The following is a 16,187-nucleotide window of genomic DNA, read 5'->3' on the forward strand; positions in this document are numbered from 1 at the left end:
TGTTCTCAGGCAGTCTTCTTATTTACTTCTTCCTGTTCAACAGCAAGCAGTAGTATTTTCTTTGCTGGAGGTCTCCTTCCAATCTTTGGAACTGGTTGGACTGAAGAGGAAAGGTGGGGAATAATTGGTCTCGGGCCCATCAATGGAAAAAGAAAGTAAAAAAAATGGCTAAGCTTACATTCCTGTGCATCTAGAATATTCCCCAATCTTCTAGAGCTTGCTTGTGGCCAACTGCTGCACCTTATTTCAACAAAATGTACAGTATTTTGTTGTTGAAATACCTATTCCATCTCTGGCTTCTCTTCAGCTGATGAGAGTACTGTTGTTTCTGATGCTTAGAAGTGATAGGGAAGTCCTGCAATAGCACAGATTTCTCCTCTTCCATCTTGATTTCATTTCAGAAAAATATACATCTGCTATGCATTAACAAATTTAGTCTAAGTTATTACACTCTGATACACTATCAACATCCAGTTTAATGTAGATAAAGAGTGTCAAGATGTTGTGCATGAAAGTATTCATACTGTCATATGGAGAGCAAAAATAAAAGCTAAAATATTTTTAGAAATTCCATTCTGTCATTGACTTTTTTAAAAGGTACATTGAAGCAACTACGGAATATACTAATCTTTAAATCTAATTCACATATTCTCATTTTGAATGCTTTCCCTTCTCTTTTATTGTAGCGAGCTCAAGCTGTTCTACAAGCAGTGACTGCAGTACAGACAACAAATACTCCCATAAGTGGAACCACAGTTAGCGAGAGTGCAGTAACGCCAGCTCAGAGTCCTGTCCTTAGAATAATTATTGATAACATGTATTATCCTGTAACTCTTGATGTTCTCCACCAAGTAAGTCTTTCTTTTTACGGGGATTTTTTGAGCAGAGAACAAAGCAAATGTGTCAGTAAACATGGTCATTGAATAAAGAAAACAACTTCAGTTTGTGTAATGGAACTTATCTTCCCTCTCCTCCTTCTGTGTCCCTCCATTTCCCCCCAAACCTGCTCTGGAGAATTCTTCCAACCTTCTGTAGCATATTTGAAAGAGGGGCGGAGGGAAGGGGAGGTTCTACTGCAGAATTCAACCCACAGAAACTGGCCAGGAAATACACTTTCAGGATCTATGTAGAATGTTTGTTTTGCCCCCCAGATGTGGAAGGGAGTATAAACTTTTTGTAAGAATTCAGCAGAACCGTATGGTCCAAGATTCATGAATGTTTTCAGAAATACACATTTTCATGAGTTTCATATTCCTGAGTCTTCCTGAATTTGCCACACCGTTGCAATGAAACTGCTACAGAACAGCATTGCAAAATACAATGTGTTGGGTTGGGTGTATTTCGTGAGTGCAGATATTGTATGTTGACAATTGACTGCTCTTAGTGAATTGTGTACCTACATGTGCCTTCTGGTGCAATTAGAGCTGAATCAGGGCTGCAGACTGGCCTTGTGACATCTTCATGTGGCCAGAAAACAATGGGCCAAATGTCTCTGACATTTATCATGGTAACTGCACGAAGGGCTCAGTCTGGTACTTGATCCTGAAGCTTTACTACAGTTAGGCAGGGGTGGACCTGATCAGTTCCTTAGGTGGGAAACAAGTTGGAGCATCATGTAAGAGCAGGCTACAAATAGAATGTGTTCATTCTGTGATCCCTGATTGGTTGGTATTATGTCATAAAGGAGAGAGAAGTCCTGTTAAACTTTTTTTGTAAGTGGAAAATGGGAGACCTCAAAAATGTTTGAAGGTGAAAATTCAGTTCAGCTCCACTTGTAAATGCCTGACATTCACCTATATGCTAGAATGAGCACAGTGGAAAAAATAGGACTTTTGGGTGCTGGCTGGCTGCCCATTGAAGAGCTCTGACATGAGCTCTTCATGTCTCTCCTGGCAGTGTTTATTTTTGTTGCTATACTTGGATATGTCATTCTTTTGGCAGGTGTATGCACATAGGTACAGGTGGAGGGATTGGGAATGCTGTGGCTAGATGGAAGTAAAATGCCAACAAACAAACAAACCCCAGTTCTGAAACTACTGCATTAAAAGCTTTAATGTACATTTTGCTTGGTGGCACTGGCAAAGTTAACAAGAATGAAGGGTTGGTTTGACTGGTTTGCTTGCCTCCCATGATATCAACTTCAAGCTGTGTCATCCCAGTGCTGTATTTTATTCTTCAAGTTTTGTATCTGGGTCTTTACGCTGGCTGTTGCTTAAGGTTATTGTGGTTCTAACATTACCCACCCAAAAAAGAGAATAAAAGTGTATGAAGCCTAGATTGTTTCATTCATTTATCACAAATTGAATGAATGAGTAAATGTACCTAACTAATTACCCAAGGGAATGCAACCCTCAGTAGGGAAATAAATAAATAAATCTTACCCTGCTCTAAATTCATGTGTGTATACACCTGCCAAGTGAGCATAATGCTTCCTGCATCTGATGAAGTATCCTCTAGTCCAAAAATATTCATTTTTTTAATGTGCCCCAAGATTCTTTGCTGCAACAGACCATTGCAGCTGCCCCTCTGAAACTAACCAGATACATGATGTAACATCTTAGTGGTTTGTGTGGGTGTGTTTTGTTTTGTGACTTGTAAAGTTGAGTACCTGTGTACTTTTGATTGTTTTTCACAGATATTCTCTAAATTTGGTGCAGTTTTGAAAATAATTACATTCACAAAAAATAATCAATTTCAAGCACTGTTACAGTATGGTGATCCAGTAAATGCCCAACAAGCAAAGCTAGTAAGTATATTTAATTCTGTTTAGCCTTTATTAATAAGTATAGGGTTACGTATAGCTGGCAGCACTTGTTTTGTCAAAAATGTATTTGTGTGGACAAAATAATTAACTTTTGAGATTATAAATGAACATCAGGATCTTACTGCCTGTGAGTAAACATTCTGTTCCTAAATCAATAGTATCACTGTTTCACCCAAAAATAACCTGGGACCAAAATGAATATGTTATGCTTTTCAAATTACTAAGTTTGTCTTAACTGTTTTCTTAAGGCTTTGAGAAATAAACTAATGGAAAGTATTGACAGAGGTTCTTTTTAAGAAAATGCTGTGGCAGGGAACTTCATATCTAATATTTCTACCTAATGCTTAACTGCCTGGAGTTGGTACATTGATTTAGGTTGAGCACCTGAATTTTGTTTATGTGCTACATTTAGAAAATAATCTAAATTAGGGTGGAGATCCTACAGCCTGCTTTCTAGTCTTAGTCAGCATTTATAAACATTAAACAATCTAAACATTCGTTGAATTGATAAGTAAAGTTATGAAGCAGAAATGTGAAGAGATAATTTACAATGCAATCATTTGTGTGTCTATTCTAAAGCAAGTCCCACTGAATTCTATTGGATTTGCTCCCAAGAAAATATGTATAGGATTACAGACCTTAGACATCTAAATACATTGTGAAGATGCTTTTTAAAGCGGTTCATGATGTGCCTTTGGGTGATAAAATATCCAGCATTCTGAAGGGTCAGTTTAAAAACCTACTATTGCAGAAGAGAAGCTAAATGAAATTTTCAGTTTTTTGCCATAAAGGTTAATGGTAAAATTACTTTGCAGATAGTGCTCTTTATAGGGAATCGGAATGTGGCCTTCAAAGAAATTGAAGGCTCAATAAGGAAGTTTAAAGAGCAATTTAAGAAAATCAAGCACCTAGATGAAGTAGCATTTCCTAAGGAGTCTGATGAAAATAGCCTTGTCAACATCACTGTTGGCTATGAAGTGCCTATGATGTTCAGACTTGCTATTCAGGTTGAAAAAGTGAATTCTGGCATAAAATGATTCTCTTTATTTCACATTGGCTCACGTTGGGTTATTTCCCTATCAGACTGTTGTTATTGTAGCTGAAGCATCTGAAGTTGCCATTGCCTTAAAATTTCTGCCTTTGCAAAACACACCGAGTTATAAATAAGCTCTTGTATGCATACCATCATGGTGGATAAACGTTGGCTTTTAAGATCAAGTGTGCAAGTAATTTGTATATACATATAAGATCAGATGTCTCCATCAAAAATAATCAGCAATACATTAAAATCTGGATTTAACAGAAACATGTGTTAGTTTACTCCTACTTTTAATCTGCTCAATTAATTGGAAACTCTTCCTTAATCAAAAAGTTTTTAAGTGATCAGTTTGATTAATCAGCTATATGTTGCAGCACAGCTTATTGCCAATTAATTCTGAAAGAAAGGCCTTGATTAGTTCTCTTCACAGGAATATTGTCAAACTGACAAGTGTTGCAACATTGTTGTGTGTTACTTTGTTTTCAGATAAACTCATTCCTTGATCCAGTCACTCTGTTCTCGGTTTCAATGTGCCTGGAGGACAGTGCCATTTCATTTTTTTAGTACACCTGCTGTCCATATACTTTGACATTGCTTGGTGTTTCTTGACTGAGGTGGTGATAAGATACTGTTGAAGACGGGAGAGAGATGAGAGAGAAATTTGAGAAGAGGTGTGAGACAGGGAAAAGCGTTATCACCACAGCTATTCATAGTGTCAGAGCTTGTGTTCCATAGGTTGGATTGGTTTCCTTGAGGTCTCAAAACAGATGGCAAATGTTTGCATCATCTAAGAGATGCTAATTATGTGCATGCATGCTGTGAGATGCTTTTATGGATGCTCATTTAGAGTCACTTGTGAGCTCAAGTTTTTCTTGTTTCCTCATTTTTGAGGTTGGAAAGGAACTTCTATATTTATTTTTACAATTTAATAGGAAACATGACAACATAACATATATTTTATGCTTTTGTGCCTGTATGGTATCTGTTCGAGCTTATTTTGGGGGCATGTTTTTTCATACTTATAATATACATTATATTGAAGCCTTGCAGGAGTTGGATATGGAAAGATGATCAGTTTCTGCCCTTAAAACTACTGTCATCCAGCTGTGCCATTGGGTGTTTCACTCACCTGGAAGGCTTGCACTGATAGACCTATTCCTTCCCTCAGATGAAATGAAATGGGGTATCTGTAGTAGCTATGTTCACCTCTGTTTCAGTGGAAAGTATGATCACTGAAGTTTAGATTTGAGGAAGGAAATACCTGTTTTAAACTTCGTAACTGACACCAGTTGCTGGAAACTGCAGGAGGGGAGAGTGTGCTCGGAGCCTGCTTACATGTTTTCCATAGGCATCAGGCTGGCCGCTGTGAGCCCAAACCTGAGCCTGGGCCATGCACATCAGAGCCCAAACCCAAGCCCGGGACACCCAGGCCAGAACCCAGGCCTAGACTGCCTGGGCCAGATCCTGAACCCAAGCCCAGGCTGCCTGAGCCAGATCCCAAGCCCTGCGCCCAGGCTGCCCGCAGCCAAACCCAAACCCAGGCCACCCTTGCCAGAACCCAAGTCCAAACCGCCCGCATCAGAACCCAAACCTAAGCCCAGGCTGCCCATGCCAGAGGCTGAACCTGAGACCTGGCCACCTGAGTCCCTGTGCATTCGCCATCCATGTATAAGACAACCCCCAATTTTTTACTAATTATTTTTTAGCAAAAACCATTGTCTTATACACAGAAAAATACGATGATTCTAGTTCCAATGGTTTTAGTAAAATTTCGAGAATAGCTAGGCTAACCAGTCTGTAATTTCCTGGCTTTCTTTTTACCTTACATCCCCGCTTTTTGTAAAATAAAAAATAATACAAAGTTAAACCAACTATATCAGCATTATCTAGCTAATAACGTCCAACTACTATTGAATATAATATTTGATAGTATCCAGTTCCATATATGCGGTGATGCATATTAAACATTTTTATATTAATTTCAGTGGATGTATGGGTATATATGCTTAAACCTCAACTGTAACATCTGTCATGTGATCTTCATTAATATTTTTCTATTTTTCTAGGCGTTAGATGGTCAGAATATTTATAATGCCTGTTGTACCTTACGGATTGATTTTTCCAAATTGGTCAACTTGAATGTAAAGTATAATAATGATAAAAGTAGGGATTATACTCGCCCTGACCTTCCCTCTGGTGATGGCCAACCAGCTTTGGATCCTGCTATTGCTGCTGCCTTTGCCAAGGAGACCTCTCTTCTAGGTATGATTTTGTTTCTTTCTCTCTCCATTCTCATTATTTACAATGTCTTCTAAGATAGTATCTGCAGATTGTATTAACTTTTTATCCATGCAATCATTAATGAGAATACTGAATAAAGTAGACCCTGAGCTCTGAAGAATAGGTCTGTTGATTATTACTTGCAATAAACTTTTCTTCCCTTTCAACAAATTCTGTTCACATTAGCTGATTCCTCACTCCTTTTTAAGCTGTATCCCTCCCAGTCTTTTAACTTGAATACCTGCTACTGAAGCTAACAGGGCTGCCCATTATTTCAGCTTCTTTTATTCCATTTCTTTACTACATATGTTTTATATTCATTGGGTACCCCCCAGAACCTATAAAATGAATCTTAATACATGTGCTATTTCATGTAAGGCCTTTTCTACTATTATTGGATGGGGATTGCTTGGCCCCACATAGTTGAGAGCAAGAGCACCTGGCTTTTCCTCAATCTCAGATGCATTAACTCCTATATCGCTACGGTTCCTTTTTTATGAAAACTGAAGCAATGTGGTCTTCCCATCACAGAACTGATGAAACCTTACTGCTTCAGACATGACTTTAAACCACCTCTGTATAGCATTTGCTCTACCGTAAAGTTATAGCCACTCTCATGTCATCTACTGCCAGGTTTACAGTCTCTATATATGTATTACAGTGAAGCTCAGTGGCATATCAAGGCATTTTTAATAGGTTTGAAAATGTAATTCTTATGTTTACTTCTTTATATATGTTCTTGCTGCAGAGTTGAGAATTATTTCTCATTTTCTTTTTGCCTACCTCTCTGTGGTGTAAGCAGTGGGGTGGGGGCAACCTTGTTGGCTGAAATCATATTACTCTTTCCCTTCATTGGGGCAACACATTGTATTGTCGAAAGACAATTAAATTTACTTTTTGCTTTGTGCTGATGAATATTGCTTCAAGGGGAAATGCACTGAACTGTGAGTATGGCTATAGGTGATTATGCATGCAATTTGATTCTATTTATTTTATTTATCAGCCAGGCCCCATTAAATATAGAAGCAAGAATGTTCTCTTTAGAAATACCTAGGTGCACATGAGCTAGGGATTTTCCTGACCGTGTGAAGTTTAGATACAATCCCTCAGTTTAAAAAACCCCCAACAACTTTGGGACTCTGCTGTCTATGTCTGCTATCTCCTGGTGTAACATAATATTCAGAACTAGTGCAGTGCTATTCATACTTCCTCTTAACTTTCATTCTTTAATGCATATGAGGTATATACAATCTGGTCCTATTTCTGGGTCTTTCTGAGTGTCCAGGATTAAAAGGTTAAAGTTTAATGGATATCATTGGCCCAGATGTATACGTATGATGTGTTTCCTCATACAATTTTTTCTTCTACAAAAGGATAACTGCTCATTAAAAAGGATGGCCAATTTACAAATAGAAAAACTCACTTTCAATCTATTAGAAGTGCTTGATTTCTATTGATGATACAAAATTTGTACTCTATTAAAGAAAATTGGATGAGGAGAAATGCCAGAAGTTCACTATGTCTATTTTTGTATCTTAAGAGCAATAACATGATGGTGGTGACTTAATTTAACCCAGGGGATGGGTTGGGAATTAAAAGTTCGCAAATTTAAAACTGAAGATGCATTTGAGTCATTTCTGTCTGCATTTGGATACTTTCACCAGAATTCACTCCTGTATTTTCTGTGAATAAGCCAATCGCTGTCAGTTTTCTCTGTGAGCCCTTATGCTACAAGTAATACCTAGATGTAAGAAAGAATTAGCGTTGAATTGGCTTTAGTAAATTTATTCAACATGGTTAAAAACAATGGATATCAGCATGTAGCAAATCAATACATAAAACAACAACAGCATCCACAAAAAAACAAACAACTTTATCAGCAAACCAGAGCAGCACAATTTTTTTTTTAAAAAAATTGCTTCCTAACATAAAGCTTTGATACAGCTGGATCATATTTCATCAGATGCATGGGGGAAGCCCTAACCTGGTGCCTGTGAGAAAAGGAAAGTGTTGGCGCCAGACCAGTGTGGCTGGAGAGATGCTGTCATGATAGTAGTTGCAAAATGTGTGTGCTTCCTCTGATGCTGTGGAGGTAGCATGCCTCTGAATATCAGTTGTTAGGAACACCAGTAGACAGTGTGTTGTTGCACTTCCATTCTGCTTGTGAACTTCACATAAGGTTCTAGTTGGCCATAGTTGGCCACTGGGAGCAGGAGGGTTCTTCTTAGGTTTTTGTGTTTGAATTTTAAAAAATGAATTCATAACGCGAGAAATGTGGTTCAGAAGCTTTTGCCTACATATAGTTCCTTACGGAAATACTATGTGTAAAAGGAGTGGGGGCTGTGCCCATATCTTGTGTAATGTTTGCATGTGTTTTTATCTCTTCTCTGGCCTTTAGTAGGAGGAAAAACACAACCATTTTAATCAATAAAATTAGGAGTATGGCAGAGAGTTGAAAAAGAGTAACTTTTAGAGGGTAATTTGCAATAAAACCATAGACTTTTTTTAGCACCCTTTCATACAATCATAGCGGCTGAAAAGGGATTTTTTTTTTAAAAAAAATGACTTTAAAATGAAAAGGGTAATAGTGCTAAAGGCTGAGATCATTATCACCTTTGAGTGAGGTTTTTTTGGGAAAAATGCTTTGTATTCACTCACTACAGATTGGCAGAGTGCTTAAAGAGGAAGATTAGGAGTAATTTAAAGCAGTCTTCCAAAAAAAGCACCACCCTTTAAATTACCCCCTTTAAACATCCTCACAAGTCACATTAGCTTCCAGGATCACCCAGCCACAATGAAGGTGGTAATATTCTTCCAAACTACACCTTGAGCCAGGAGAGCTCTTGGTAAGGGAGAGCTGGGTGAGTCATTGGGTGAAGTTGACTGTACTTCCGCTTTCTTGTGAGTTGATGGAGCAGAGGAATGACAACAGCTGTAACTGGGTTTTTTTAAACTTGAAATGGTCTGTTCTCAGAACAAGCACACATTCTTTATATGGAAGCTTTAATGTTCCAGGTTTTGTTTTGGTTTTTTTGGTAAAAAGCTTGTTTTGTTAATTTTTAAAACATCCTTAGGTGAGGTGAGTGCTGCAGATGGCATTGTGCACCTAGTAGCTCTTAAGCAGCTACAGCGCTGCTACGGGGTGTTCTCCCATTAATCTCCAAAGGGTTCAGCTGATAGTACATGCACATTTTTCAATTAATCTCTGCAGCATTGAATAATATTTAGACTGTATTGAACAACCAACTCTTATAAGACCTTAGGTACACATGACTTCTACATCCAGCACAGGTAGCTTGTGAATAAAGGATTCTGGGAAAGGTGTGTCAAGGTGTTACTTGTTGCTCCTATCTACAGCATTTTCTTTTAGAAAGCATTTGATTTAAGAAGTTGTGGTTTCTGTGTTAAGAGGAGTGACTGTCTAGACTTCAGATTTGGTGCTTTGTGGCTCTGGGCCTTTTCTCTAACTGTATATCGTTGCAAGAAGTTGTGATGATTTCAGTGGTAGGAGGAATGATGTTCCTCACAGGATTTAGACTCAAGATTTAGACCCATCAGAAGTCAAGGAGATAAAGAACCACACAGCTTTTAGAAGACATTTGCTGAAGGCAGCCCTATATTGGGTAGTTTTTAATGTTTAATGTTTTATTTTGTTTTTCTATGCACTGGAAGCTGTCCAGAGTGGCTGGGGAAACCCAGCTGGGTGCGCAGGGTATCAATAATAAATTTATTATTATTACTATTATTTGAGCCTATTATTAAGCCTCCCTCACTATCTGTAGATATTTGCAAAATATCAAAGGAGCAGGTCAAATGTATTTCTCTTGTCTCTGTTTTCTTATAGTTAAAGACATGTTGGAGGCACGCCTTATTGAGTAGCTGAACTTGAAAGTGCTTGACCCATTTGTTTAGTGTGACTTGTTTTCATGTGCCATTGAAGCTGCCATAGATTTCTGATGGGCAAATTAAGCACAAACACCTTCAGTGAGCTATTTCTTACAGGATAGTGTTTGTGTTAACTGAAATGGTAAGCTAAGGACTGATAGGGAGGAAATGCAAGGTTCTGTGTCGCGTGCTAGTGAACTAGTAACGAGGTTTTCGCTCTCAGGATTCTTTGGAACATTGGTTTGTCATAAAGAAGCGGAATTCCACATAGGTCAACCTACAAATGGATAGAGCTGGACAAAGGCGCAAAACCAACACAACACTTCTAAATTAGATTATATTGGAACGACTTGTGTGTGTTTCGTAAAATATGCTTTATTTTAAAATTAGGGCTTCCTGTTGCAGCTGTTCCAGGAGCGCTGAGTCCATTGGGGATTCCAAATGCTGCTGCTGCCGCCGCGGCAGCAGCTGCCGGCCGTGTGGGTATGCCTGGAGTTTCAGCTGGTGGCAACACAGTCCTCCTGGTTAGCAATTTAAATGAAGAGGTCAGTGAACCTACTTGTTCACCCTTCTTTTTTTTCCTTTACCATGCTTCATTTTGTAAACTGCTTAAGTGCTTCTTTATCTTGAGCTTGCTTCAATTTTTATTTATTTATTAAGATCCGTGGCTCCCCACCCCCCCAATGCTACCCAAGGTTGTTTTACAACTAGATTCCAATAAATTGTTTCTGTTATAGTTAAATACTTCTGTTTTCCTAGGTAGCCAGCATCTTTTAAAATACCCTTTGCTATTCGGCTACCTATTTTTCCTAAGAAAAATATGGTAAATATTGCATGTTCTGGATGCCTTTTAGTTTATTTTTCCAAGTACCTATGTGCTCCATTTTGTAAATTGGTTCTTAAGAAAACTGCTGTTCTGTTTTGCCTGAGCTAATTATTTGCTTGTTCATTTCATGCTTACACGTCATTGCATTTTTGTAGTATTAATTTGTGAACAGCTCTAACACATTTTTCTTTGAAGGTTCTCCCAAAGATCTTGCTGCAGCACTCTTCAATCTCTCTTAGTAATTTTATCTTTCCTTCACAGTTTTTATTCATCTTTTCTCCTAAAAACAACAACACTTTACTTCAATACTTCTTTAACTCTGAAATCGAAGAGGTTTTCTTTAGTTTTGCATTTTATCATCTTGTACCTTTACTTTGACTTGCTGTGAAAGCTGGTATGAAATGTGGGATAGTTTGTATCCATTTGTCTCCTTTGAATATGTGTTTCATTTTTTGATTGGCCTCTTTTTAAATATAAGCCATTATGCTTTTCTCATTTTTGTCATTTACACTCTTGCACATTAAAATGCTTGGATCAGAGTGCCATTTTGAAAAACTCCTGCCTGCATTTCATAACCAGCCATGCTTATGCAGTTAAAGTTTAGAGTTGGGCTTGTTTTTGTTTTAAGTTTCTATTGCATGGATTTTTCTTTTCTTTTCACATTCAGATGAGACGTAATTTACTGTTTGATATGGATGTACTTTACCCATATTTTGTCTTGGGTGACTACATTTTACTCAGTTTTCTTGTACAATACATAAACCAACCATTTTCTGACCAAATTCCTGCATTTCCTATGTACTGACCTATATTTTATTTTTTTTTTGTTCCCCACTTCCTTATTTTTCTTCTGCATTGCTGTTTCCCTTCCCCATTTCATCCTTCTCCCTTTGTTCTCACCTACCCTTTCCCTGTCTCTTCCCAAATTCCCACGCCCTTCCCTGTCTTCTCCTCTGCCTACCTTGTCTCACCCCCTGTCTCCATTCCCCTATGTTCATGCTTCTGTGCTTGAACAAAATGTTCCTCGGACCAACTTGCCCCAATTAACCGCCTTGAACCATGATCCATGACCACCTCACCATTCTGCGGGAACCACCCTTCGTTATGGATGATCTGTTCATCTCCGCTCTTCCTCGACTCTTCTCTCTTCTTGTCTTATGCTGCTTGCTCTTCTCTCCTTCTAAAGATGGTTACGCCCCAAAGTCTGTTTACCCTCTTCGGTATGTTATCGTTAGCACTATACTTTTATTATTGATTTAATTATTTGTTTCACCTTAATTCTTATTTGTAGCTAGCACTTTGGCTTTAAAGTTGAATAGTAAATCTTTTGCTATTTTTCTTTTGCTGTTTTTTAAAGCTCTCCATAGATGCAAATTTTTCTTTTAATGCATGCTTTTTATTTTGCATGATCTTTAATTTAATATCATTCACATAGCTTTGAGGGTTTATCAAAAAAATGTCTTCTTTTTCAAAATTCACCTATTCAAAATCTTGTTCTTCTTTATTCATTTGCGTGAATGTTGGGAGAAGTGAGAGACATGTTCCGAATGTTTCATTGATATGTCAAAATGTGCTATTCAGCTATCCTTAAAAACGTTGTTTCTTTTGGATTTACTTCTCTGATTCTAAAAAGGTGTTTATGGGGATGTGCAGCGTGTGAAGATTTTATACAATAAGAAAGACAGTGCTCTTATACAGATGGCTGATGGAAACCAATCACAGCTCGGTGAGATTAGTGGATTTTTCCTCTCTCTTATTTGCCACTTAAACGTTAGTTTTCGGTGTCCTTCAAGTCATGTTTAAATTTCAGCGTTTGCTTCTAATCTTTCTAAAATCTGAGATTGTGTAGGAAGAATGTTTTTTCCCCCCGATCACAACTTCTTACACTGCTTTGGAAATCTGAACCTGAAGTTCCCCTTGCTTTTGAGTGACTTGCTAGGCCAGAGAGTTCCTTGTTATTGACACGAGCTCCTTTTGTGAATACCACGGTTGGGATCCAAAGAGCCCTGTGTACACATAAAATGCTTCCTTGCTTGCACAGGTGGAAAGTTGAAGCTTTCTCCCTTCCTTATATATATCCTTAGTCACATCAAATATAACTGCATCTTAAGGCATAGCTTTTGGGAAGGGGGGGCGGGTGTGAGGGTCTTGAAAAACCTGGTGCATGTGGAGCTCAATGTGTATGGCCTTTTGGATCCTTGCCCATAAACTTAACATACGTCTGAAGAAAATAAAGCTCTATTGAAATCATAATTTGTATTAATTCAGTGACCATAATAATGACTTACTAGAGTCTGGCAACGTATGAAAACGTAATTTGTTTATTGCTTTGCTGGGCACATTTGCAATATGAGCACAGCTTTTAGATTAGCTGTCAGTAAAATTTAGACTGAAAGATTTCCAGATAGCAATAATAGCTAAATTTGTCAATTTATCGAAAGAAAATTGCCATCAAATGCTCCACCCCAAACACTGAACAGATTAGAAATTACACTACTAAATTCAATAGAAGAAACACTGAAATGAATAATTGGTTTTGTTTTCCAGCCATGAGCCATCTGAACGGACAGAAAATGTATGGAAAGATTATTCGCGTGACTCTTTCCAAACACCAGACAGTTCAGCTACCTCGAGAAGGGCTTGATGACCAAGGACTGACTAAAGACTTTGGCAATTCACCTCTTCATCGCTTCAAGAAGCCTGGGTCAAAAAACTTTCAGAATATTTTCCCTCCATCTGCAACTCTTCATTTATCCAATATCCCGTAAGTGTGGGGAACACGGCTGAAAGATTCATACAAGATCCAAACGTTAGCTTCTAATCGTCTCTCTCTTCTCCCCTTTGTCCCCCTTTTTGTTTAGACCATCAGTATCCGAAGATGACCTACGCATGCTGTTTGCTAATACTGGGGGAACTGTGAAAGCATTTAAATTTTTTCAGTAAGCATGTTTTCTTTGAAACTTCATTTAAAACGAGACAACAGCTGCCTTTGGTAAGAACAAGGTTTATGTTACAATTTTCTAGTGCTGTTTTGGTATCTAATTTTATTGCTTTGTTCCAGAAGAGATCACAAGATGGCTCTTCTTCAGATGTCAACAGTAGAAGAAGCTATCCAGGCTTTGATTGATCTGCATAATTACAATCTTGGAGAAAATCATCATCTGAGAGTTTCTTTTTCCAAATCAACCATTTGAAGTGCGAGATCAAAATAATAAGGTTGTATCACGTTGTTTAGTGTTGTCATCTATGACTGTTCGGGAAAGCGGGGACCAGAGATGGACATCTGTTTTTCATGCTGTTACCATTCCTTGATTGTTTATGTATAAATGAAAACAAAAAAGGATTTACAAGGAAGAAGCAGTGGTATTATCTGCTGGTTTTGCATATGTTTATGAAAGGTTTTTGTTTAAAAAGGGATTCTGAGGAAATCCCATAGTTTTTCAACTTAGTTAACATACGTGCCTTAAAAAAGGAAAACCTAGAGTTGCTAGAATTGCATTTACTAGTTTAAAAAATTGGTTGTCTGGGGCACATTGTTACATGGGAATTAATGGGTGCAATCCAGTAAACATTAGGTTTGCCTACATCCCATTGAAATCTATTGATTTTTAAAACATTGATTTCAGAGGGACATCGCTGCACCTAACTTTTGCAGGATTATGCCAAATGTGTATTAGGCAGGAGTGTGTAAAAAGGGTTAAGCTTTGTTTCTCCTGCTTGGAATTTATTGGCTTTCATGAATCTTTTTTTTTTATGGAATATGTTGCGTTACTTTAAGAGAGATGCAGCACATTTGACTTGTGCTTCTCTCTTGTCTCTTTCTTTTTTAATTAAGTAAAATGGCCTTGTGTATTCCAGATTTAGTTTGGTCAAGGATATAGGCATAAGTCAGAGTTAACAAGATGCAGAGAAATAATTTCTTTTAAAGACAGGATGATTATTTTGTTTGGGGTTTGTTAGTTAGTTTGTTTTACCCCTCGGGCTTTGAGCCTCTGTGGGGAAAGCATTGTTAAGTCTTAACCTTTTTTGTACACACACTCTGGGGGCGTATCATATAAATGTTGGCACTAAGTAATGTCTTGTTTGTGGCTGAATATTTTTTGTAGATGTTTTTTGAAGTTGACATGACTTATGTGCATTTAAATATATATTGCCATTTTTAGTTAGTAATTACAATTTGAAATATGGTTGTGGATTTCTGAGCATGTGCAGACCGGTCTAGCTAGTTCAGGAGTTGGTGCATGTATTTCAAGGATGAAGAAAGTGTATTGCAAACTTTTGCAGGAAGATTAATAATTTTTGTGGCAGTTTTCTTTATAAAACAAAAACAAAAACAAAACTGACAACCAGGTGGGACCAAAGTTTATGTGCCTTTAGTCTTAATTTACCTTGCATTGTAATATTCAGTTTTAATAAATCTCTTCAAAATATTTTGTATCTAGAAATGGATCTGACTTTACTATAAACATGACTCAGAATCTACAGGAAAAAATAATTAATTTGAAAGCAGTTCCTCTGTCAGTCCGAACTGTTGTCTTGATTCTGTTCAAATGACCAATACTTTTTGCAATTGATGTACTTAGTTCCAAGAGTCATAGATTCTGTTATCTATGTAGAAAAAGGTCATGTATATTTTCTATTAGTTGAGTTTTTACATCTTTAGAAATGTAATATTTCAGTATAGTTTGAAAGCGGCACAATTAAAAATTAATTTTCTAACAAAGTTGGGAGGTTTGATGGTTGTTTAATTTCTTCTTATGTGTACGCTGCTTGCCTCTGTAGCATGCTCAATAAACACTTCTGTAGCTCTGTATTCACCTCTTCTGTCTTTCTCTGCTGCCTTTTCTCTCTTTTCTTCTTTGTTTTCCACTTCCACTGTGCTTCTGAATTCATGTTTATTCTCTGCCAGGGTGGGAAAAGCATAATAATCTGATTTTTATAATTGTCTGGATTTATACAATATGAAAATCAAATGCTATGGAAAATGTAGCATATCTTAAAGTGTATATATTTCACCAATTTAAGATTGTAAATGCTTTGTTGAAGCACATATGGAAATCGATATTAAACATTTCCCACCCTGTTATATAACCTACAGCTTTAAAGACATAACTTTTATTGTAGCTTGTAAGTTCTATCTTTTCTGTTTTTTAAATAGATTTATGCACTAATTGACCTTTCAGGTTTGCCATGCTTTTGCTGCAGTTTCATCTTCCATTTTCTGTGTCTGCTAAACAAATTTCCACTAATCATAAGATAACCTTCATGGGCTCAAAGCAAAATAGCCAACTTGCTCATACAGAAATTTAGCAATGGCTGTGTTCAAGATACAAAGAAGGGGTGGGAGGGGGATGGAAGGAAATGGTTGCGGGGACACGTCATCAACATCATGC

The 16,187-nt window shown here is 37.5% G+C and overlaps 1 protein-coding gene across 5 annotated transcripts in view; it reads left to right on the top strand.

The window, feature by feature from the left end:
* PTBP2 (polypyrimidine tract binding protein 2) overlaps window positions 1–15,517 on the top strand; it is a 50,713-nt gene extending 35,196 nt beyond the window's left edge. For 2 of the 5 annotated variants that reach the window (XM_082227928.1, XM_082227924.1), the window contains 9 exons: window positions 687–851; window positions 2,636–2,746; window positions 5,870–6,065; window positions 10,359–10,513; window positions 11,981–12,014; window positions 12,428–12,520; window positions 13,342–13,558; window positions 13,656–13,733; window positions 13,856–15,517. In XM_082227928.1, the coding sequence (XP_082084054.1) occupies window positions 687–851; window positions 2,636–2,746; window positions 5,870–6,065; window positions 10,359–10,513; window positions 11,981–12,014; window positions 12,428–12,520; window positions 13,342–13,558; window positions 13,656–13,733; window positions 13,856–13,988 (1,182 nt within the window). In that variant the 3' untranslated portion in view covers window positions 13,989–15,517. The remainder of the gene's footprint in view (window positions 1–686; window positions 852–2,635; window positions 2,747–5,869; window positions 6,066–10,358; window positions 10,514–11,980; window positions 12,015–12,427; window positions 12,521–13,341; window positions 13,559–13,655; window positions 13,734–13,855) is intronic. The other 3 variants (XM_082227925.1, XM_082227926.1, XM_082227927.1) reach the window with 3 other exon arrangements.
* Window positions 15,518–16,187: the final 670 nt, after the last annotated feature.

The sequence above is a fragment of the Podarcis vaucheri genome (genome assembly GCF_965113315.1).
Source record: "Podarcis vaucheri genome assembly, chromosome: 6".
NCBI lineage: Eukaryota > Metazoa > Chordata > Lepidosauria > Squamata > Lacertidae > Podarcis > Podarcis vaucheri.